This window comes from Jaculus jaculus, chromosome 14, assembly GCF_020740685.1.
Source record: "Jaculus jaculus isolate mJacJac1 chromosome 14, mJacJac1.mat.Y.cur, whole genome shotgun sequence".
Lineage (NCBI taxonomy): Eukaryota > Metazoa > Chordata > Mammalia > Rodentia > Dipodidae > Jaculus > Jaculus jaculus.
The window spans coordinates 21,686,777-21,709,208 of NC_059115.1; the positions used below are offsets into that span (position 1 = coordinate 21,686,777).

General features: G+C 49.0%; 2 protein-coding genes across 6 annotated transcripts in view; one reads left to right on the forward strand and one right to left on the reverse strand.

Moving 5' to 3' along the window:
* Nucleotides 1-227: 227 nt before the first annotated feature.
* Ppp1r15a (protein phosphatase 1 regulatory subunit 15A) lies at nucleotides 228-4,514 on the reverse strand. Its single transcript, XM_045134545.1, has 3 exons — nucleotides 4,308-4,514; nucleotides 1,675-3,237; nucleotides 228-647 (listed from the first exon to the last, which is right to left on the reverse strand). The coding sequence occupies exons 2-3, from the start codon at nucleotides 3,226-3,228 to the stop codon at nucleotides 294-296; spliced, it is 1,908 nt and encodes a 635-aa protein (XP_044990480.1). The 5' UTR covers nucleotides 3,229-3,237; nucleotides 4,308-4,514; the 3' UTR covers nucleotides 228-293.
* A 2,984-nt stretch (nucleotides 4,515-7,498) lies between these two features.
* The window catches only part of Plekha4 (pleckstrin homology domain containing A4), a 35,067-nt gene continuing 20,133 nt past the window's right edge, over nucleotides 7,499-22,432 (forward strand). For 4 of the 5 annotated variants that reach the window (XM_045134321.1, XM_045134324.1, XM_045134322.1 and 1 more), the window contains exons 1-9: nucleotides 7,499-7,843; nucleotides 8,304-8,393; nucleotides 11,859-11,966; nucleotides 14,179-14,251; nucleotides 14,334-14,434; nucleotides 14,562-14,671; nucleotides 16,990-17,205; nucleotides 17,890-18,169; nucleotides 20,406-20,480. In XM_045134321.1, coding sequence (XP_044990256.1) covers nucleotides 8,310-8,393; nucleotides 11,859-11,966; nucleotides 14,179-14,251; nucleotides 14,334-14,434; nucleotides 14,562-14,671; nucleotides 16,990-17,205; nucleotides 17,890-18,169; nucleotides 20,406-20,480 — 1,047 coding nt within the window. In that variant the 5' untranslated portion in view covers nucleotides 7,499-7,843; nucleotides 8,304-8,309. Of the gene's footprint in view, nucleotides 7,844-8,303; nucleotides 8,394-11,858; nucleotides 11,967-14,178; nucleotides 14,252-14,333; nucleotides 14,435-14,561; nucleotides 14,672-16,989; nucleotides 17,206-17,889; nucleotides 18,170-20,405; nucleotides 20,481-22,432 lie in introns of those variants that run through there. The other variant, XM_045134325.1, reaches the window with a different exon arrangement.

The following is a 22,432-nucleotide window of genomic DNA, read 5'->3' on the forward strand; positions in this document are numbered from 1 at the left end:
GCCTCCAGCCACTGCAAACGAACTCCAGATGCATGCGCCCCCTTGTGCATCTGGCTAACGTGGGTCCTGGGGAGTTGAGCCTCGAACTAGGGTTCTTAGGCTTCACAGGCAAGCGCCTAACCACTAAGCCATCTCTCCAGCCCTCAAATAAATTTTTTTTTTAAAGTTTAAAAAAAAATAGCAGGGGTGACTGCTATCCTTCAAGATACTGTCAGTACAGAGGCTGCTCACTACAAATCAAAGCTTTATTATAAACCAGCGCCACAGTTAATAAATAACACAACCACTTGGCCTTAACCCCGCTTCCCACTAAGACCCAAGCCAAGAACAAGTGGGGTTTCACAAGAAGGGGAAGAAGGTGTGGCCACAACAGGGATCAAGGGTGTGGCCTGGGCTGGGTCTTCCAAGGGCAGGGAGGAGGAAGGCTTAGGGACCAGAGGAGGGAGTGGATTTCCCAGGCGTGCCCAGGCTCTGGCCCTGGAGGCAGGGGTGAAACAAGGGCCCAGCAACTCCTGGGCCTGGGCGATGCGCCGGGCAAAGCGACTTCGATCACGGGCAAGCTGTTCCCAGGGGCCCCGACGTGCTGCCTGGGCTGGCCCTGCCCAGACAGCCAGCAAATGGACAGTGACCTTCTCAGAGAAGCGTACCTGGAGACATAGCAGAGGCACAATGGAGACACAGGGATGTAAACAGGGATGTTGGAGGGAGAGAAGGAAAAATTAGTTATAAAATATTTTAAAGCAAAAGAAATTTTAGTATGTAAACAATGCTTGGCATTTGCAGTGTGCCATGCTGCAGTTCCCTGTGACTCATTGAGGGCTCAGAAGGCTTCCTGGGTAGCTGTGAGCCACAGCTACTACCTTCTCCCACAGGGCTACACCTCTTACAGAGGATTGCATGGGCGTGTACACAAGCCTCCCAGCAGAGCTACCATGCAACTCTCTGCAACAGACAGGAGACAAGTCCCTGTCTCTACCATCCCCCACACACTCTCAGCCTCTCCCCCTCCTAACTGAATCATCTAGGCCCTAAGATCTAGATCCTAAGATACCCAGCATCAAGAATAAAAGAAAACAGCCGGGCATGGTGGCGCATGCCTTTAATTCCAGCACTTGGGAGGCAGAGGCAGAAGGATCGCCATGAGTTCGAGGCCACCCTGAGACTCCACAGTGAATTCCAGGTCAGCCGGGGCTAGAGTGAGACCCGACCTGGGGGGGGGGGGGGAAGAAAAAAGAAAACAAAGACGGGCGTGGCAGCACATGCCTTTAAACCTAGCACTCAGGAGGCAATGGTAAGGAGGAAAAAAAAAAACCCTCCTCAAAAAAAGGGAGGAGGACCTCCATGAGTTCCTGAGAATACAGAGTGAATTCCAGGTCAACCCGGGCTAGAGTGAGACTACCTCGAAAAACAAAAGAACAATCTAGGGCTGGAGAGATGGCTTAGCGGTTAAGTGCTTGCCTGTGAAGCCTAAGGACCCCGGTTCGAGGCTCGGTTCCCCAGGTCCCACGTTAGCCAGATGCACAAGGGGGCGCATGCGTCTGGAGTTCGTTTGCAGAGGCTGGAAGCGCGCCCATTCTCTCTCTCTCCCTCTATCTGTCTTTCTCTATGTCTGTCACTCTTCAAATAAATAAATAAATAAAAATCAAAAGAACAATCTAGTCCTTAGGCACCCACCTTTCTGGCCTTTACGGGAGTCTCAGGGTCCTGATCCTGGGCAGGGGTGTCTGAAGACCTGAGTTGCTTTTGCAGCCTGAGGGGCAGCTTAGGAGAAGCCCAAGGTGATGCTGGCTTCTGTCCAGGTAAATAGAAGGCTACTCGGAATGGGGAGGGTTCAGCTTCCCTCCATCTGTCTTCCTGGGTCTCCTCTTGAGGTGGACAGCTCAGGCAGCAGAGGGGAGTGCCTTGGGCCTGAACTGCCAGACTCTGGCCTGAGTTGGAGGCAGCTCCTGAATCATACTGGTCCTCATTCTCACACAAATCTTCCTCCTCCGTGTCCTCTCCAGGAACACAGACCCAGGACTTCAGGAAGGCACTTGGAAGGGAGGTGGCAGGTGAGGCCTGAACTTTCTTTTCCTCAGCTGATCCAGAATCCCTGTCGTCTTCCTCCTCTGTGTCTTCTCCAGGATGATACACCCAGGCTTTCAAGAAGGCACTTGGTGGGGGAGAACAAGAGGAGAGCTCACCTTCCTTAGCTGATTCCCAATCACTGTCGTCTTCCTCCTCGGAGTCCTCGCCAGGCTTATACACCCAGGCTTTCAGGAAATCACTTGGTGGGGGAGTGCAAAAGGTGGTCTTGGCTTCTTCCTCTTCTTCAGCTGATGCCAAATCACTATCATCTTCCTCTTCCTCCTCAGTGTCTTCACCAGGCCTGTACACCCAGGCCTTCAGGAAGGCACTCCTAACAAGGGCAGAAGATGAGGCCTCAGCTTCTCCGTCTCTGGAGTTATTACTTGGTTGACACTGGGTGGATGGCTGGAGGTCAGCGTCACTCTCCTTAGATTCCTTTCCTGAGCAGCACGGCCAGGCTCTGGGATGGCAGCCTGAAGACGGGGAAGTGGAGGGCTTCCTGACTTTATTTTCTGGTCCTTCCTTCTCCGTGGCTTGATGCTCTGCCTCTCCTGGGCAATACACCCAAGTGTTGGGTTTGGATCTTGGAGCTATGCAAGGAGAGACTCCAGGTCCTTCTCTTTTCACAGTTTCTCCACCTCTCTCTCCCTCAGTGACCGGACACCACTCCCAGTGCAATGAAGGATAAGCAAGCCCAGTCACTCCCTCTTTCTCGGCCACCTCCTCTCTGGGGCTCTTATCAGCACCTTGCAGGCTGCTGGGCAGGGGTGTAGGCAGGTCAGCTGTACATTCTCTTAAGACATGTTCTTCTCCACTATATTCTTCATCATCTGAGGGTCCCCAAGTTTCTAGAGGAGAACTGCTAACTTTCATGTCAAAGTAGGATTTGTGGGCTGCTTGTCCAACCTCTTCAGGAGTTCCACCATCTTCCGCCTCCCCCTGAGAGTGGTGGCTCTGGGGGGTGAGGGAGGTTGTCAGCAGTGTCTTATCTTCTATCTGACTTGTTCCCGTTATTGTTTCCACCAGCCAGGGTTCTGGGGCTCCTGGGCTCCTCAGCCGGCTCCAGGCTCGGCTGAAGAAGCCCATTAGTGGGGACAGAAGGTAGAAGGAGTGGACATCCCTCCAGAGAGGGGTGTGATTAGGCACTGGGCCAGGGGCCATGTGTCTGGGCTAGAAAAATAGAAATAAAGTTTACAAGCTATATAGGGAATAGCATCAGGGCATGACCCTGAGTCACTACAATGGAATTAGTCACACAAATAACATAACAATTCCTGCCCCACATTCCTTTCTCATGGGATTAACCACGCCCATCTCTACTCCTGGGTTTCTGGGCCCTTTCTTAAATTCAAAAGGCCCAGCTCCCCTTTTCTTAAACCCCAGTTTAGAGAACCAAGGTCTTAACTTGCTTCCCTTGGGAGCAATAGTCTCTTACTCTCCTGAGAGCTGACGAATCAGGTCTCATCTCACCTTCCTGCAAACATTTTCAGAGCCAGGCATGGTAGCACACACCTTTAATCCCAGCATTCGGAAGCAGAGATAGGCGGATCACTGAGAGTTCGACACCAGCCTGAGACTACATAATGAATTCCAGGTCAGCCTGGGTTACAGTGAAAAACCATCTCGAAAAGTCCCCCCCAAAACCCATTATTTTCTTTCACCGAGGAGTGAACCTAAAGCCACATGCATAAAAGCAAACACTATCATTGAACGATAGCCCTTTCTTTACTTTTTAATTTTTATTTATTTACTTGACTGAGAGAGGGCAAGGCAGATAGCACGAGAGGTCGGGCAGGCCAAGGGCCTTCAATCACTGCAAATGAACTTCAGACGCACGTACCTCGTGCATCTGGCTTACGTGGGTCCTTAACTGCGAAGCCATCTCTCCAGACCTTTACTTTTTATTTTAAGACAGGATCTCGCTACACTGCCCACGGCTGGCCTGGAACTTAAACGATTCTCCTGTCTTAGCGTGCCTCCTAAGAAGCGGAGATTAAGAGGCGGTGCCAAGCCCAGTTGAAACCTTCTTGGCCCACCTGTAGCTCCAAGTGTCCGGCTCCCAGGGCCCCTTTCTCCTTCAGCCCATCCCCCCTCGTGCCTAAGACCTGGCTCCCAGCCCACTCTTCCAGACCCCAGAGTCCACCCACGCCCAGGGGTTGTGGCTTCTCAGGCCTCAGGCCAGGGAGCCCAGGTCCAGGAGTCCTCCCCAGACCCCCTCTTCAGACCAGGCCCTCACTCACCGGCGTCACCCTGGGGACAGAGGGGCAGGCTCGGGCAGCCAGAGGCGACGGCGGGAGAGGACGGCTCGGGAGGCCAGCACGCTCATGTCGCCCTCAGGCGTGGGGCTCGGCGACTCGAGGTCTCACAGGTTGCCGCAAGTGCTGTGGCGACGAGGGGCGCGCGATGTCTCAACCAGGGATCCAGAGCCGGAGAGTGCGTCATAGTCTGTGACGCGCGCCGCACCGCACTTATATACCAACGCAGCCGGCGTGGTGACGTCACTAGAGGCGGGGCTTGGAAATCACCCGCGAATTGGAAAATAGCACCGGATTTACTGCGGATTTTCCCAGTTCTGTGACGTGCGCGCGGCTTCTGTGCGCGTGGCCACGCCCCAATCAAGCGAGCCGTCAGTCAAGCTCATTTGCCTTCAGAGCGCTAGGGGGCGCTTTGCAAGACACACCTCTCCCTAATTTTTGTTTGTTTGTTTGTTTTTGTTCCAGGTAGCTCTCATTCTAGCCCAGGCTGTCCTGGCACTCTGTAATTCCAAGCTGGCCTCGAACTCACAAGAATCTTCCTACCTCTGTTCCCAAGTGCTGGGTTGAAAGGCGTGGACCACCACTCCTGGCCTACTAATTTTTTTTTTTCGAGGTATGGTCTTGCTCTAGTCCTGGCTGACCTGGAATTCACTGGCTAGACTCAGTGTGGCCTCAGACTCACAGCCATCCTCCTAGCCTCTGCTTCCCAAGTGCTGGGATTAAAGGCGTGCACCACCACCCCAGCTCTAAAGAAATGTTTTGTTTTATTTATTTATTTATTATTTTGTTTTGTTTTGAAGTAGGGTCTCACTCTAGCTCAAGCTGACCTGGAATTCACTATGTAGTCTCAGGGTAACCTTGAACTCACGGTGATCTTCCTACGTCTGCCACCCAAGTCCTGGGATTAAAGGTGTGCACCACCACCATAAAAAGGGGGAGGGGGCGCTGGAGAAGATGGCTTAATGGTTAAGGCATTTACCTGCAAAGCCAAAGGACCCTGGTTTGTTTCCCAGGACCCATGTAAGCATGTAATATGCACAAGGTAGCACATGCATCTGGAGTTCATTTGCAGTGGCTGGAGGCCCTGGCACGCCCATTCTCTCTTTCTCTCTACTTCTCTACCTCTCTCTCTCAAATAAATACAATTAAAAAAAAAATTGTATAATTGGAAGTCTGACTGGGTGGCACTCTTCCCATGAGACTGGGGTTCTACTGCAAATCCCAGATTCTTTTCATTGCTATGACCAGATACCTGACAAAAAGCATTTTAGAGCCAGGCGTGGTAGTGCATGCCTTTAATCCTAGCACTGGGGAGGCACAGGTAGGAGGATCACCGTGAATTCGAGGCCACCCTGAGACTACATTCTAGGTCAGCTTGGGCTGAAAGACCCCCAGAGGGAGACCTTCACTCAAGTCTCGAGATAGCACACACCCAAAGACACACAGGAGACCCAACTTGCTGCAAAAGCATGAGGCTTTATTCAGGAAACCAGAGCTCTGGGGTCGACACGTATCTCATGCAGGAGACAGAGGAGTCGACCCTGAGCCCTATTGGGTGTTTCTTTTTATAGGGTTTTTAGCAAGGAAGGGAAAGGGGAGGGGGTTTCACAAGGGTATTTGCCAACCTTGTACAGTTATGTCTACATATCTTATTTGTGCATAACCAGAGTTTAAGTCCTTGGTCAGGCTGTCTTGGGAAACTATTTTATTATTTTGGTTTTTCTCAAAACTGTATTTTTGTTTATCCTCTTTCCGTGACACAAAGTTTAGGTTGACCTGACCAACCCATATCTTGGGCCATTCACAGCCTATCTTTTAGCCTATTTTTGATTTACTTCTGAATATACAGTTCAGGCTGTCCCCTACCTGTAGCAACCAGCTATTTTTTCACCAAGTTTACTTTAAAATTTTCTATCCTGCCTTTCAGGGCTAAAGCAAGAACCTACCTCAAAAAAAAAAAAACAAAAAAAAAAACAGCATCTTAAAGGTGGAAGAGTTTATTTTGACTTTCATTTTCTGGACATACAGTGTATCATGATTTCAGTTCCAATCCCTCTGCTCTCCACTCCCTCTTTCCTTACCTGGTGTGTATGTGGGGGGTGGGGGTGGTTTTGGGTGGAACCAAGGCCTCATGCATGCTAGGTCAATACCCTCTCACTCAGCTATGCTCTGAGTCCTAGTCTATAACCTCAGCTATGTCTCTCAGCTGAAGAAGCAATCCTCAGTCTAAAACAGATTAAAAAATATTTATCTATTTACAAGCGGGGGAGGCGAGACAGAGGGAAGGAGAGAGAGATAATGGGCACACCAGGGCTTACAGCCACTGCAAACAAACTCCAGATGCAAGTGTCACTTTGTGCATCTGGCTTTACATGGGTATTTGGGAATTGAACCTGGGTCCTTAGCATTTACAGGCAAGCGCCTTAACCACTAAGCCATCTCTAGAATAGGGTTTTTTTTTTGGAGGGGGCTCGAAGTAGGGTCTCAGTGTAGCCCAGGCTGACCTAGAATTCACTATGCAGTTTCTGGATGGCCTCAAACTCATGGGGATCCTCCTACCTCTGCCTCCTAAGTGCTGGAATTAAAGGCATGAGCCACCACACCTGGCTAGAGCAGAATTTTTACTGGGCTCTGAGGGGGAGATTTGAAACTAGGCACTTGACTGTCCTAGCCTGGAGCCAGGACTATAGGAGTATATTCTCTTCCCCTCTTGGGGACCTGGGCCAATAATCCCCAGTACTTAAAGTTAAAGTCATACTTCTAGACCCAAGGCACATCACAGCCTGCTCACCTAGCTTGTACCTTCCTGGGGCAGGCTCCCAGTAGATAGGATCCCCATGGCATCCTTTCCAGGGTTTCAGAAATGACAGCCGTCATCCTTCACAAGACCCAGGCCCTTGGCTACAAGAAACCCATGGGGCCTCTGGGGTACAGGTCTTAACTCATCTTCAAACACTGATGAGTCCCAGCCGTAGCTTAGGGGATCCAGGAGTTGGGGGGAAGCCCCTCCTCTCAGCTGTGGGGGCAGCTGAGCCCAGGGTCAGGCTGGGATGGGGAGGCCAGAAGGGGCGGGAACAGCCAGGATTGGGAGGGGAGACAGCAGCGTGGGCGGCTGGCTGGGAGAGGGAAAGCCCAGCAGAGAGGAAAGAGAAACTGGGAGCGGGAGGAAGAGAGAAAGTGAGGAAGGGAACCTGAAAGAGGAGGAAACAGCAGAGGTGGAGATCAGGAGAGAGAGAAAGAGGAAGAGACAGTGTGTTGGGGAGTGGAGGGGGGCGACAGAAAGAGAAAGGGAAAAGAAGGAAATAGAGACTAAGGAGGAGACTGAGGAAAAGATTTGGATAGAAGTAAGTTTGGAAAAGAGGCTGGAAGAGACAGAGGAAGGAGAAGGGAGGAGAGAGAACAAGACAAGAGTGTGAATGATAGGTGAGAGGCTACACTGAGTATTCTGAGAGACAATGTCTAAAGAGCAATGAGGTGGTGGGACTGTCCTCTCTCTCCTGTTACTGGGACCCCAGAGCTGGGTAAGTACATGTCTGGCTGGCTGGGAGATACCGCGTGGTGCACATTCTTGGCTCTTCAAGGCTTGGCTTGGGGAGTTGGCAAGGGTAAGGATGGTTTGGGGTATAGAGGGCAGGAGACAGGTAACTTGGAGAAACCGGAAGGGGGCAGGGAGTGGGGGGAATCTCTGAGCACAGAAAGGGTCACATTCCTGGCCAGAGCTCAGTGGGCAGGAATAAAGGAGCTCCTATTCTGTAGCTGGGCTGCAGGCAGCTGCCCCCTCCCCACAGCTGCCAGAACCACTCACCCGCCCACCTCTCTTGGCACAGTGCTTGGTATGTAGTCTTGGGCCATGGCCTCCCCCAGCCCCCCATGCTCAAACAACAGGCTCTTTCTCCTCAGCTTCTTCCAACCTCTGAGCCTTGACCCTATCTTTGTCCCCTAGCCCTTGTGAGCCACAATCCCTTTCTCTCTCTCTTGAAGCTCTTGATGGAGCAAGGTCGACCTCGGAGCAGTGTCAGCCTGGCCAGCAGCGCCTCCACGACCTCCTCACTCAGCAGCCTGAGCTCCAAGGTCTGTGTGAGCTTCCTGGTGGGCATGGGAGGAAGGCAAGCCCTTGGCTGCCTTGTCCTCCTGCTTTGAGCTGTGGGTTCTGTGACGTCCCAGGGATTCCAGTTTTTAGAGACAATGCTCCTTAGGGACAGGGTCTGCCAGACCTGGTAAGGTCCCAAGTTCAGTATCAGCTACAGCCTGGAGGTACTCCCAGCTCCCAGCTCTGTTCCCACCCATTCCAGTTTTCTGAACTCTAAGCCAGAGAACAACCTCTCGACCTTGAGCTGAGAGGGGGGGTGGCTGCTCATGATGACAACTTGGATTCTTGTCCTACTGCTTGTAGCCATCAAAGCCACTCACTAAGGACAGACCCTTTTCTGGTAGTACAGCCCCATGGAATCCCCCAAGGTGCTTTATCTCAGATGTCACCTAGAAGCCAGAAATGGTGCCTCACGCCTGGCATTCTGCAATCGGGAAGTTGAAGCAAGTAGATCAAGAGTTCAAGGCCAGGCCAAGTTTGGCTACATACTAAGGCTTTGTCTAGACCCTACCTCAAAAAATTAAAATAATAATAAAAATGAGGAAATAAATGCTGGGGAAGTAGCTCAGTTGATAGAGTACTTGCCTGGCATGTGCAAAGCCCTGGGTTCCGTTCTCAGCACTGAACGAAACTGGCCGTGGCCAGGCTCAAGCCTAGACTCAGTATTTGGGAAGATGAGGTAGGAATATCGCTGTAAGTTTGAGGCCTATCCTGGGCTATAGAATGAGTTTCGTGTTAGCCTGGGCTACAGTGAGACTCTGCCTCAAAAAAAAAAAAAAAAAGCCGGTTGTGGTGGTGCACGCCTTTAATTCCAGCACTTGGGAGGCAGAAGTAGGAGGATCACCATGAGTTCAAGGTCACCCTGAGACTACAGGTCTCATGAATTCCAGGTCAGCCTGAGCTACAGTGAGACCCTGCCTCAAAAAATAAAATTAAAAAAAACAGCAATAACAAAATAAGAAGATGTAATCCTGTAATCCCAGGACTGGAGACACAATGTCAGGAGGATCATGAATTTAAGGCCATGAAACCCTGTCTCAAAAAAGCCATGAGGGCTGGAGAGATGGCTTAGCGGTTAAGCGCTTGCCTGCAATGCCTAAGGACCCTAGTTCGGGGCTCGATTCTCCAGGACCCACGTTAGCCAGATGCACAAGGGGGCGCACGCGTCTGGAGTTCATTTGCAGTGGCTGGAAGCCCTGGCATGCCCATTCTCTCTCTCTCTCTCTCTCTCTCTCTCTCTGCCTCTTTCTCTCTCTATCACTCTCAAATAAATAAATAAAAATGAAAAAAAATTAAAAAAAAAAGCCATGATTAGGTGTGGGGGCACACGCCTTTCATCCTAGCACTCAGGAGGGGGAGGAAGGAGGATCACTGTGAATTCAAGGCCACCCTGATGCTATATAGTGAATTCTAGGAGGTCAGCCTGGCTTAGAGCAAGATACTACCTAGGAAAAAACCCAACCCAAACAACAATAAACAAGCCAGGCATGGTGCATATCTGTACTGGAAGCAACTCCAGAAGTGGAGGCAGGAAGCTCAGGTGTTCACGGACAGTCTTGGCTACATGGACATCACCCAGGCTACAACTTAATCTCACTCCCTTCTCTTCCTGCCAGCTCCAATTTCCCAGATTTCATCCCAGCCTTGGTCAGCTCACTCCCAAGGAGAGGTGTCCTGTGGCAGACTAACCCTAAGCAGTCTTTGTGTCAGGACAGGCAACCCATTTCAATGCGACTGGTGTTTCGAATCCAGGCTCTCCTCTTTGGACCTGTTTGCTGTGAGATGCCTGGAATTCACTAGAGACTGGAAACTTCTATTATGGGGACCTCCCAGGCCTCATTCTCAGTGTGGATACCAGAATTATTCTCACATCCCTCTCCTTGCCAGTGGAACCCCCTCTTTTATTTATTTAATTTGAGATTTATTATTATTTTTTTTTTTTCGGTACAGGGTCTCAGGCAGTCTAGACTGGCCTCAAATTCACTCTGTAGCTAAAGCTAGCCTTTGAGCTTCTGATTCTCTGGCCTCAGCTTCCTGAGTGCTGGGATTGCAGACAGGCATCACTGCACTTCTTGGCTGACTGGTAAGGAATTAAAGGCGTGTACCACCACGCCTAGTTTTTTTTTAATAGGCTTATTTTTATTTTTAAAATTTTGTTTTATTCTTATTTGAGAGCAACAGACAGAGAATAAGAGGCAGAAGAGAGAGAGAAAGAGAGAATGGGTGTGCAAGGGCCTCCAGCCACTGCAAACGAACTCCAGATTGCATGTGCCTCTCGTGCATCTGGCTTACGTGGGTCCTAGAGAATTGAATCTTGAACCAGGGTCCCTAGGCTTCACAGGCAAATGTTTAGCCACTAAGACAGCTCTCCAGCCCAAACAAAACCGTTTGAATCTTTTTTTTTTTTTTTTTTTTTTTTTTTTTTTTTTTTTTGCTTTTATGAGGTAGGGTTTCACTCTAGCCCAGGCTGACCTGGAATTCACTATGTAGTCTCAGGGTGGCCTCAAACTCACAACAATTCTCCTACCTCTGCCTCCTGAGTGCTGGGATTAAAGGTGTGCACCACCACAACTGTCTAGTTTTTCTTTCTAAAAAGCTTTTTATTCTATCGTACACACCTTTAATCCCAACACTCAGGAGGCAGAGGTAGGAGGAAAAAACCCCACCTCTTCAAAAAAAGGTAGGAGGATCACCATGAGTTCGAGGCCACCCTGAGACTACATAGTGAATTCCAGGTCAGCCTGGGCTAGAGTGAAACCCTACCTCAAAAAACAAAATAAATAAATAAATAAATAAATAAATAAATATTTTATTTATTTGAGAGACAGTGAGATAGAGGGAGAGAGAAGGAGGGAGAGAGAATAGGTGCACCATGGTCTCTAGCCATTGCAAATGAACTCCAGATACATGCACCACCTTCTGCATTTGGATTACATAGGTACTGGGGAATCAAACCTGGGTCCTTTGGCTTCGCAGGCAAGCACTTTAACTGCTAAGCTATCTCTCCAGCCCATTTTTTAGTTTTTTGAGGTAGCATCTTGCTGTAGCCCAGCCTGAACTGGAATTCACTACGTAGTCTCAGGGTGGCCTTAAACTCACGACATTTCTTCTACCTCTGCCTCCTGGGTGCTGGGATTAAAGGCATTCACCACCACACCCGGCATTTTATTATTATTATTTATTTATTTACAAGTGGGTGGGGGAAGAAAGAGAGGCAGAGCATGGACCCTCCCCCAAGGGGCCTCCTGTCACTACAAGTGTGACTCCAGGTGTATGCAACACTTTGTGTATCTGGCTTTTCATGACCATCAGACTTTGCAAGCAAGGGCCTCCAACTGCTGAGCTATCTCTTCAGCCCCAAATAAAATCTTGAGGCTGTCTACCTTGCCCTCTTGGGGTCCATCCCAGAGGAGGCTCCTTTCACCTCCATTCCCATCTCTCCTCAGAAACCTACCCGCGCAGTACACAAGGTCCATGCCTTTGGGAAGAGGAGCAATGCGCTGAGGAGGGACCCCAACCTGCCAGTGCACATCAGAGGCTGGCTACATAAGCAGGTGGGGTTGGCTGGAGAAAGCAAAGGACCCTGGGTGCTGTGTCTGGCTGCCCCCTGTTTCTGTCCTTCCATATAACCAAATGTGCTTCTTTCCTGCAGTTAAGACTCCCACCCCATGCTCTGTTGTTTTGTCAATTCATTTGTCCATCAGGTTTGCATTGCTCATTCACTGATGATGTCATGAACAGTCCCAGTGTTCCAGACCCCAGGGCATACTTCAGGCATATGATTAACAAGTATATCCATCACATTCAAGATTGCCAGGGTAGAGCAGGGTGGGAGGATGAATCACCAAATAATTATATGGATGACACTCCTTTAATTCCAACATTCTGGAGGTGGAGGCAGAAGGAGCAGGAACTCAAGGTCACCCTGGGTTCTGGGCTACATAAAATCTTGTCTCAAAAAAAAAAAAAAAAAACAACCCACCACAACAAACAGCCAGACAGACCCTTCCTGGAAAAACCAAATAAGTAAATAAATACATCTTCCTTTTATTGTTATTTTTATTCATTTATTTATTTGACAGAGAGAAAGAAGGAGAAAGAGAGCGAGAGAATGGGCATGCCAGGGCTTCCAGTCACTGTAAATGAACTCCAGATACATGTGCCCTCTTGTGCATCTGGCTAACATGGGTCCTGGGGAATTGAACCTGGGTCCAGGCAAATGCCTTAACTGTTAAACTATCCCTCTAGCCCTAAATCATCATCATCATCATCATCATCTTTTTTTTTTTTTTTTGATTTTTCAAGGTAAGGTCTCACTCTACCTCAGGCTCACCTGGAATTCACTATGTAGTCTCAATCTGGCCTCTATCTCATGGTGATCCTCCTACCTCTGCCTCCCTCCTGAGTGCTGGGATTAAAGGTATGCACCACCATGCCCAGCAATAAGTCTTTAATAATTTAAAAATAAAATAAGTTGTGGAGCAACTGAGAAGACACCTGATGTAGACCCCTGGCTTCCATGTGCATACACCTGTGTTCCCACAGACATACAAACAAGCATATAAGCACATGTACTCCACACACACAGCAAACAAACAAAAACTTGAATAGACTATTGGGAGGTTTTGGAGAATTGATGTGACCAAGTCACAGGACTAGGATCATGGCTCAGTACATTCTTCTTAGCCTCTGTCTCAGGCTGAGTGTGGTGGCACACACCTTTTACCCCAGCACTTAGGAGGCAGTGGTAGGAAGATTGCTATGAGTTTGAGGTCAGTGGGGGACTACAGAGTGAGGTCCAAGTTAGCCTGGGCTAGAGCGAAACCCTGCTCAAAAACAAATAAGCAGGGCTAGAGAGATGGCTTAGTGGTGAAGATCCTTGCCTTGGAAGCCTAAGAACCCCTGTTCCACTCTCCAGATCCCACGTAAACCAGACACACAAAGGTGAGGTAAGTGCAAGGTTGCACATGCCCACTAGGTGGCGCAAGCATCTGGAGTTCAATGGCAGTGGTTGAGACTCTGGTGTGCCAATTCTCTCTCTCTTTTTCTCTCTTGCTCTCTCTAAAAATAAAAACAAACACTCAATAGGTAAAGGTTCTGCACATATGAAGTGCATTGTTTTCTCCAAGCAAATTTTCCTGAAACATAAAAAATATATATTTATTTATTTGAGAGAGAGAGAGAGAGCAAGGATGCGAGAGAGCACATCAGGACCTCCATCCACTGCAAATGAACTCCAGACACATGTGCCACTTTGTTCATCTGGCTTTATGTGGGTCCTGGAGAATCAAACCTGGGTCCTGTCTTCGCAAGCAAGCACCTTAACTGATAAGCCACCACTCCAGCCCTAGTGAAACTTCTTAATTCCCAATAGGTCAATAACAAATATGAGGATCCTACTTGGGAACGTGGGTATCTAAACCACCCTTTGAAAGTGGTACTGCTTAGAGCGCAGTGCAACTGTGTCAGAATTTGTCACTCAAACACAACGCGCAGGTTCCTGACTCTCCATCCTAATCCATCTCATTACTGGCATCTCAGACTCTCTCCTGTGGCGGGCTCTCTATGGGTTTCAGTAACCCTGAGAAGGCACTCCAGGTCTAAGACTCTGTCCTCCATATCGCTATTCCCATGTGTCCCTGTGGATCTTAGACCCCTCCCACTCTATCTCTCTTCTCAGGTCCCCCTGAGTGTTCGTCTGTGTCACTGTTCCTCGACCTGGCCCTCTGCCCTTGGCTCAGGCCCTTCCCCCATCTCTCTCCCCAGGACAGTTCGGGGCTCCGGCTCTGGAAACGCCGCTGGTTTGTTCTCTCTGGCCATTGTCTCTTCTACTACAAGGGTCAGTGCTCAGGCCGCACAGGGTACCAAGGCCCCCGTCCCCACCCGAACCTGTGAGGCTTGACCCCAGTTCCTCTCTGCAGACAGCCGAGAGGAGAGCGTCCTGGGCAGTGTCCTGCTCCCCAGCTACACTGTTAGGCCGGATGGGCCCGGAGCCCCCAGAGGCAGGCGCTTCACCTTCACTGTGAGTGGCCCCGTGTGCACGAGATGGACGGTGGAGAGCTCTGGGTTTGCAGTTTGGGAGATAAAAGGTTTGACCAGAGTCAAAGGCTTCCCCCTTGAGACTGGGTTCCAAGCCCTCTTTTCTGCAGGCGGAGCACCCGGGCATGAGGACCTATGTCCTGGCAGCTGACACCCTAGAGGACCTTCGGGGCTGGCTGCGTGCCCTGGATCGGGCCTCCCGCGCAGAGGGGGACGACTGGTGAGTGGAGACCTAGGTCCCGTCCCCTTTCCATTCCCAGCACTTTCCCCTGGAATAAAAGGTCATTTAAGGTTCACCTAAGGGCTGAAAAATGGTTAAGGTGCTTGCCTGTAAAGCCTAACCACCCAGGTTCCATTGAACTCAGACCCAGAATCCTTGAGCTCCTTATGTAGCTGAAAACAACCTTGAATCTGTGATCTTACTGCCTCTACCTTCCAGGTACCAGAGCAGATTTAAAGTATATTATAAACTGGGTGTGGTGGCGTATGACTTTAATCCCAGCATTCTGGAGCCAGATATATATTTATAAATAAATAAATAAATGTATACAAATAAATAAATAAATGTATATATATATTTTTTGGGGGGGTTCGAGGTAGGGTTTCTCTCTAGTTCAGGCTGACCTGGATTTCACTATGTCCTCTCAGGGTGGCCTCAAATTCATGACAATCCTCCTACCTCGGCTTCCTGAGCCTGGCCCCATTTTTTTCTTTTTCTTTTTAGAGGTAGGGGCTCAGGCTGGCCTCAAATTTCATATGTAGACCAGGCTAGCCTTGAACTCAGGCTACTTCTGCCTTTCCATGTCAGATTCTTTTTGTTTTTTGGTTTTTCGAGGTAGGATCTTGCTCCAGCCTAAACTGACCTGGAATTCACTTGTAATCTCAGGCTGGCCTCAAACTCACAGCGATCCTCCTACCTTGGCCTCCCAAATGCTGGGATTAAAGGTGTGCACCACCATGCTCGACCATGTCAGATTCCTTTTTTTTTTTTTTGCAGTAGGGTCTCACTGTAGCTCAGGTTGACCTGGAACTCACTATGTCATCTCAGGGTGGCCTACAAATTCATGGAGATCCTCCTACTGCCTCCCAAATGCTGGGATTAAAGGCGTGAGCCACTACACCTGGCTAGATTTTTTTTTTCAAATTTTTATTAACAACTTCCATGATTATAAAAAATATCCCTTGGTAATACACTCCCTCCCCCCACTTTCCCCTTTGAAACTCCATTCTCCATCATATCTCCTCCCCATCTCAATCAGTCTCTCTTTTATTTTGATGTCATGATCTTTTCCTTCTCTTATGATGGTCTTGTGTAGGTAGTGTCAGGCACTGTGAGGTCATGGCTATCCAGGCCATTTTGTGTCTGGGAGGAGCACGTTGTAAGGAGTCCTACCCTTCCTTTGGCTCTTACATTCTTTCCGCCACCTCTTCTGCAATAGACCCTGAGCCTTGGAAGGTGTGATAGAGATATTGCAGTACTGAGCACTCCGGTCACTTCTTTCCACCAGCTAGATTCTTTAAAAATGTGTTTATGGACTGGAGAGATGCCTTAGTGTCTAAGCACTTGCCTGTGAAGCTATGAAGCCCAAGGACCCAGGTTCAATTCATTCACAAGTACCCACATAAGCCAGATGCTTAAGGTAGCTAGCTCATGGTCTGGAGTTCATGTGCAGTGGCTAGGTGCGTCCATTCTTTCTCTATCTGCTTCCTTCTCTCTCTCTCTCTCAAATAAAATAAAAAATATAGACAGGTGTGGTGGCACACGTCTTTAATTGTAGCACTTGGGAGGCAGAGGTAGGAAGATTGCTGTAAGTTCAAGGCCAGTTCGAGACTACATAGTGAATTTCAGGTCAGCCTGGGCTAGAGTAAGGCCCTACCTCGAAAAAAAAAAAAAAAAGAAAGAAAAGAAAAGAAAAAGAAAGAGGCCTGGAGAGATGGTTTAGCAGTTAAGTCACTTGCCTGCAAAGCCTAAGGACCTAGATTTGACTCCCCAGAACCCATGTAAGCAGATGCACATGGTGGCGCTTGTGTCTGGAGTTTCTTTACAGTGGGTACAGGCTCTGACTCATCCATTCTCTAGCTCTCTCACTAATAAATAAATAAAAATAAAATAGTAAAGCCGGACGTGGTGGGCCACACCTTTAATCCCAGCACGGCAAAGGTAGGAGGATCCCTGTGAGTTCGAGGCCACCCTGAGACTACATAGTGAATTCCAGGTCAGCCTGAGCTACAGTGAAACCTTACCTCGAAAAACCAAAAAAAAAAAAAAAAAAGGAAGAAAAGAAAGAATAAACGTTTGTTGAAATGTTAGACTGTCTCAGTCTAAGCTTTCCCCATATATCAATCCAGGACACGGGTCTTGTGACCTTTAAATCACTTCCATATTTCCCGCCTCAGTTTCTCCATCTGTATAATAGAGTCAGTGATTTATAATACCCCACCTTCCCTTTGGGGCCGGATCACTGCTCCCTAATGTGTGAAAAGAGAATAGGGCTGTTATGAGGAGCAGAAAGTGATGTTTTTTTCTACGCTCGCTAGTGGGCGTTCCAGGTCCCCAGCACGTCCTCAGCCTGCGGAGGGCCCTGGGGGCCTCAGGGTTCCTCCAGAGGTGAGCAGAAGAGAAGAGGGGCCCATCGCAGAGTCACCCGAGGTAGCCCGGCTCTCCAGAAGTAGCAGCCGACACGGACTGCTCGCCCACGGCCCCACGGCTGACCTCCAGTCTGGCCCCGGGAGTAGGAGGACCAGGAGCCCAGAGTAAGACAGTGAATTGGGGGCGTGGCTGAAGGTAAGGGCAGAGCCAGGGACTGGTGGGAGGCGTGGTCTAGTGGAAGGAGGGGTCCTGGGACCGCCTGGAGGTACGGTTTAATGCGAGGCTGTGGCAGGGGTGAAAGACTGTGCTTGGGCTACGGGAAGGGCGAGACCGAGGACTGTTTGGAGGCATGACTTAGGAAAAGGATGGAATTGGGCTTGGCCCAAGGAAACACACTGTTGGAAGCCAGAATTAAAGGAAGGGTCAATCTGGAAAGTGAGAGGGACGTGATCAGTCGTGATTAGGGGTGTGGTATAAGGGGAGGGATGCCTGGGGTGTGGTTTAAGGGAAGGCCAAAATGGGGGGCCTAGAATTGGACGTGTGCGCTAAACGAAGGGACGGGATAGGAGTGTTGGGGCGTGGCTTAAGCAAAGGCGGAGTCTGGATTGGTGGGCGTGGCCTAGGTAAAGACGAGGTCTGGGTGGGCGGGCGTGGCTTAGGCAAAGGCGGAGTCTGAGTGGGTGGGCGTGGCCTAGGCAAAGGGCGGGGCCTTGTGGACGGGCTCGGGCTGGCCCTGGGCGTCCGTGTATGAGAGAGAAGCTACGTGAGGCTGACTGGGCGGTAGTGAGGTGGGCTCGGGGCAGGTACTCGGGCTGACTCATTGTCCGCCCGTTCTCTGCTTCACACAGCTTGTTCCCACCGCTCTCCCGTCCGCCCTCCCCTCTGAGTCTTCCCCGGCCCCGTTCGGCTCCTGCGCGGCGACCCCCTCCCTCCACAGCCGACGCCTCACTCCCTGCCCGCCCGCACACCCCTTTGAGTCGCATCGATGTCCGGCCTCCTCTGGATTGGGCTCCCCAGAGACAGACATTGTCACGGCCTCCCACTCCCCGCCGAGGACCCGCCTCCGAAGCTGGAGGAGGACGGCCCCCCAGGAGTCCCCAGCCCTGGAAGCCGGAACCTAAGACACAGGTGAGGGAAAGAAGGGACTACATCTCCCCACAGGCCTCTAAAGGCGCTAGCTTGGCAGGAATTGGCCCCTTCGCATCATGGGGATTGTAGTTCACAATATAACTAGAGGTTATATACTAGAGGTGAGAGGGAAGAATGGACTTTATCTCCAATGAGGCCTCAGAACTGTTTCTCGGATGGTTTCCTGACCGGTACTCATTAAGCATCATGGGTGTTGTAGTCCGGAATGCTCTCCAGCCAATCCAGTGGGGTGAAGAAACTTGTGCCTTGAATCTCAGTTTGTTCCAGGTGGCATATGCCACCTTGTGCATCTGGCTTTACGTGGGTACTGCAGAATTGAACCTGGGTCCTTTGGCATTGCAGGAAAGCACCTTAACCACTAAGCCATCTCTTCATCCCTCTCTTTTTTTTTTATTAATATATTTTATTTATTTTTTTGGGAGAGAGACAGAGAGAAAGAGAGAGAGAGAGAATGGGTGCATCAGGACCTCTAGCCACTGCAGATGAACTCCATGTGTCACCTATTACATGTGGCTTTATGTAGGTATTGAGGAATTAAACCTGGGTCCTTAGACTTAGCAGGCAAGCCGTAGCCTCTGAGCCTTCTCTACAGCCCCCACATTCTCTCTTTTTATCTATCTATCTATTTATTTATTTATTTATTTTTGGTTTTTCAAGGTAGGGTTTTACTCTAGCCCAGGCTGACCTGGAATTCACTATGGAGTCTCAAGGTGGCCTCAAACTCACAGTGATCCTCCTACCTCTGCCTCCCGAGTGCTGGGATTACAGGCATTTGCCACTGCCCTCGGTTTTATTTTTACTTAATTAAATTAATTAATTATTTTAAAAAAATTTTTTTTCTTCATTTTTATTTATTTATTTGAGAGCGGCAGACAGAGAGAAAGAGGCAGATAGAGAGAGGGAATAGGCGTGCCAGGGCCTCCAGCCACTGCGAACGAACTCCAGACGTGTGCGCCCCCTTGTGCATCTGGCTAACGTGGGTCCTGGGGAATCCAGCCTCGAACCAGGATCCTTAGGCTTCACAGGCAAGCGCTTAACTGCTAAGCCATCTCTTCAGCCCTAATTAATTAATTTTGATGTAGAGTCTTGTTCTAGTCCAAGCTACCTTGGAATTTACTATGTAGTCTCAGGCTGGTTTTGAACTCAGTGATCCTTCTACCTCTGCCTCCTGAGTGCGGTGGAATTAAAGGCATGTGTCACCATGCTAGGCTTTTTTGGTAATTAATTTCTTTTTTGTTTGTTTGTTTTTTGTTTTTGTTTTTCAAGGTAGGGTCTCACTCTGGCCCAGGCTGACCTGGAATTCACTATGTAGTCTCAGGGTGTCTCAAACTCATGGCGATCCTCCTACCTCTGCTTTCTCACTGCTGCGATTAAAGGTGTACGCCACCACGACTGGCTTTAAAAACTTTTTAAATATGTTTTATTTATTTATTTGAGAGATAAAGAGGTAAAGAGTGCCTTAACCATTCAGCCATCTCTCCAGCCCTCCTTTTTATTTTTTAATTTCATTGGGGCTAGGTTTGACTTGGATTTGATTCCCCAGTACCCACATAAAGCCAGATGCACAAAGTAGCACATGCATCTGTAGTTCATTTGCAGTGGGTGGAGGACCTGGCACATCAATTCTCTCTCTCTCTTTCTCCCCCCTTGAAAATAAATAAATAAAATATTTTAAAAAGTATTTATAAAAAATAAATATACCAGCACTTGGGAGGCAGAGGTAGGAGGATTGCTGTGAGTTCGAGGCAATCCTGAGACTATAGTGAATTCCAAGTCAGTCTGGGCTAGAATAAGACCCTACCTTGAAAAACAAAACAAATATATATTTTGCTGGTGTGGTGGTACATGCCTTTAATCCCAGCACTAGGGAGGCAGAGGTAGGAGGATCACTGAGTTTGAGGCCACCCTGAGACTACATAGTGAATTTCAGGTCAAGGCTAGAGTGAAATCATACCTCAAAAAACCAAAAATAAAATAAAATAAATAAATATAATCTATAATACCAAATTCAGCAAGGTTTCTGGCTTCTAAGAATTTCTTTCTTTTTTTTTTTTTAAGAGGTAGGGTTTCACTTTAGTCCAGGCTGACCTATATAGTCTCAGGATGGCCTCGAACTCACGGTGATCCTACTACTTCTGCCTCCTGAGTGCTGGGATTAAAGGTGTGCACCACCACACCTGGCACTTCTAAGAATTTCTATTTGTCTTCTTCCTAGACTTTCTCTGGTTCATCCACCTATCTCCAGCTGCCCCCCAAACCGCCTGCGACCCAGGCCTCCATGGTTTTGTTGGTAGGTATCTTGGGAGTACCTTGAATCTACCAGTAACCCCTCTCTTGCTTTCTTTGCACAAAGAATGATGGCTGCTGGCTCAGGAGCCTCAAGATGGCCAGACATATCAAGGTCCCTTGGTAGGTCCTCATATTACTTTCCTGTGGTCATAACAAAGTCTCTCACAAGTTGAGTGTTTGAAAATACCTGGAATTTGTTATCTCATTTCTCTGTGTTCGAGGTACCAACAGACCCATAAACCTTCCCAAAGCCTCAGGTGAGCGCCTTCCTTATCTCTCTTAGAGTCCAGTGTAGCCAGAACCCATGGTGTCCTTCCTCACACCACTTCATCTCTGCCTCCATTGTCACATGAACATTGTGACATTGTGGGTGTGTATGCATCTCCTTAGATAAGGACATTAGTGTTAATGTCAAAGAACAATATTTTAATTGTGCATCTGGATTACATGGGTCCTGGGGAATCGAGCCTCGAACTGGGGTTCTTAGGCTTCACAGGCAAGCGCTTAACTGCTAAAGCATCTCTCCAGCCCCACCCCCATTTTAAAGGTATGCACTGCCACACCCAGCTTTTAAAAAATTTAATTAATTAATTTATTCATTTGACAGAGAAAGAGGGAGAGAGAAAACAGGCACACCAAGGCCTCCAGCCACTGCAAATGAACTCCAGACATGTGTGCCCCTGGTGCATCTGGCTAACATGGGTCCTGGGGAATCAAACCTGGGTCCTTTGGCTTTGCAGGCAAACACCTTAATGGCTAAGCCATCCCTTCAGCCATCCCCCCCACCTTTTCTTAAATGTTAGAGAGCAAGAGTGGGAGAGAGAATTAATGTGCCAGGGCCTCCAGCCATTGCAGCTGAATTCCAGATATGTGTGTTCCTTTGTGTGTATGTGAGATCTTGTGCACTTGTGTCACTTTGTGTGTCTGGCTTACGTGGAACCTGGAGAGTTGAATGTGAGTCCTTAAGCTTTGCAGGCAAGCTAAGCCATCTCTCTCCAGCCCGCTTGCTTGCCTGCCTCCTGCCTGCTTGCCTGCCTGCCTGCCTGCTTCCTTCCTTCCTTCCTTCCTTCCTTCCTTCCTTCCTTCCTTCCTTCCTTCCTTCTTTCTTTCTTATTTGGTTTTTGGAGGTAGGGTCTCACTGTGGCCCAGACTGACCTGGAATTCACTCTGTAGTCTCAGGGTGGCCTCGAACTCATGACAATCCTCCTACCTCTGCTTCCCAGTGCTGGGATTAAAGGCATGCGCCACTACTCCCAGCTTATTTTCATTAAATTTTTTTTTGTTTATTATTTACTTATTTATTTGAGAGCAACAGAGAGAGAGGCAAAGAGAGAGAGAGAGAGAGAGAGAGAGAGAGAGAGAGATTGAGAATGGGCGTGGCAGGGCTTCCAGCCACTTCAAATGAACTCCAGACACATGCACCCTTTTGTGCATTTGGCTAACATGGGTCCTGGGGAATTTGAGCCTTGAACTGGGGTCCTTAGGCTTCACAGGCAATCGCTTAACCACTAAGCCATCTCTCCAGCCCTTACTTTCATTTTCTAAAAAAAAAAATATTTATTTATTTGCAAGCAGAGAGAGACAGAGAGAAAGAGAAAGAATGGGCACACCATGGCCTCTAGCTGCTGCAAACTGCATTGCAATTGCCACTTTGTGCATCTGGCTTTATGTAGGTACTGGGGAATCAAACCCAGGCAGTTAGGCTTTGAAGACCAGTGCCTTAACTGCTGAGCCACTTGCCTAGCCCCCTGAGACTAGATCTTTCTTTCTTTTGGTTTTTCGGGGTAGGGTCTCACTCTAGCCCAGGCTGACCTAGAATTCACCATGTAGTCTCAGGCTGGCCTTGAACTCATGGTGATCCTCCTACTTCTGCCTCCTGAGTTCTGGGATTAAAGGCCTGTGCCACCACGCCCGGCTTTTTTTTAAAGATCTTTCTTATTTGCCATTGGGAAA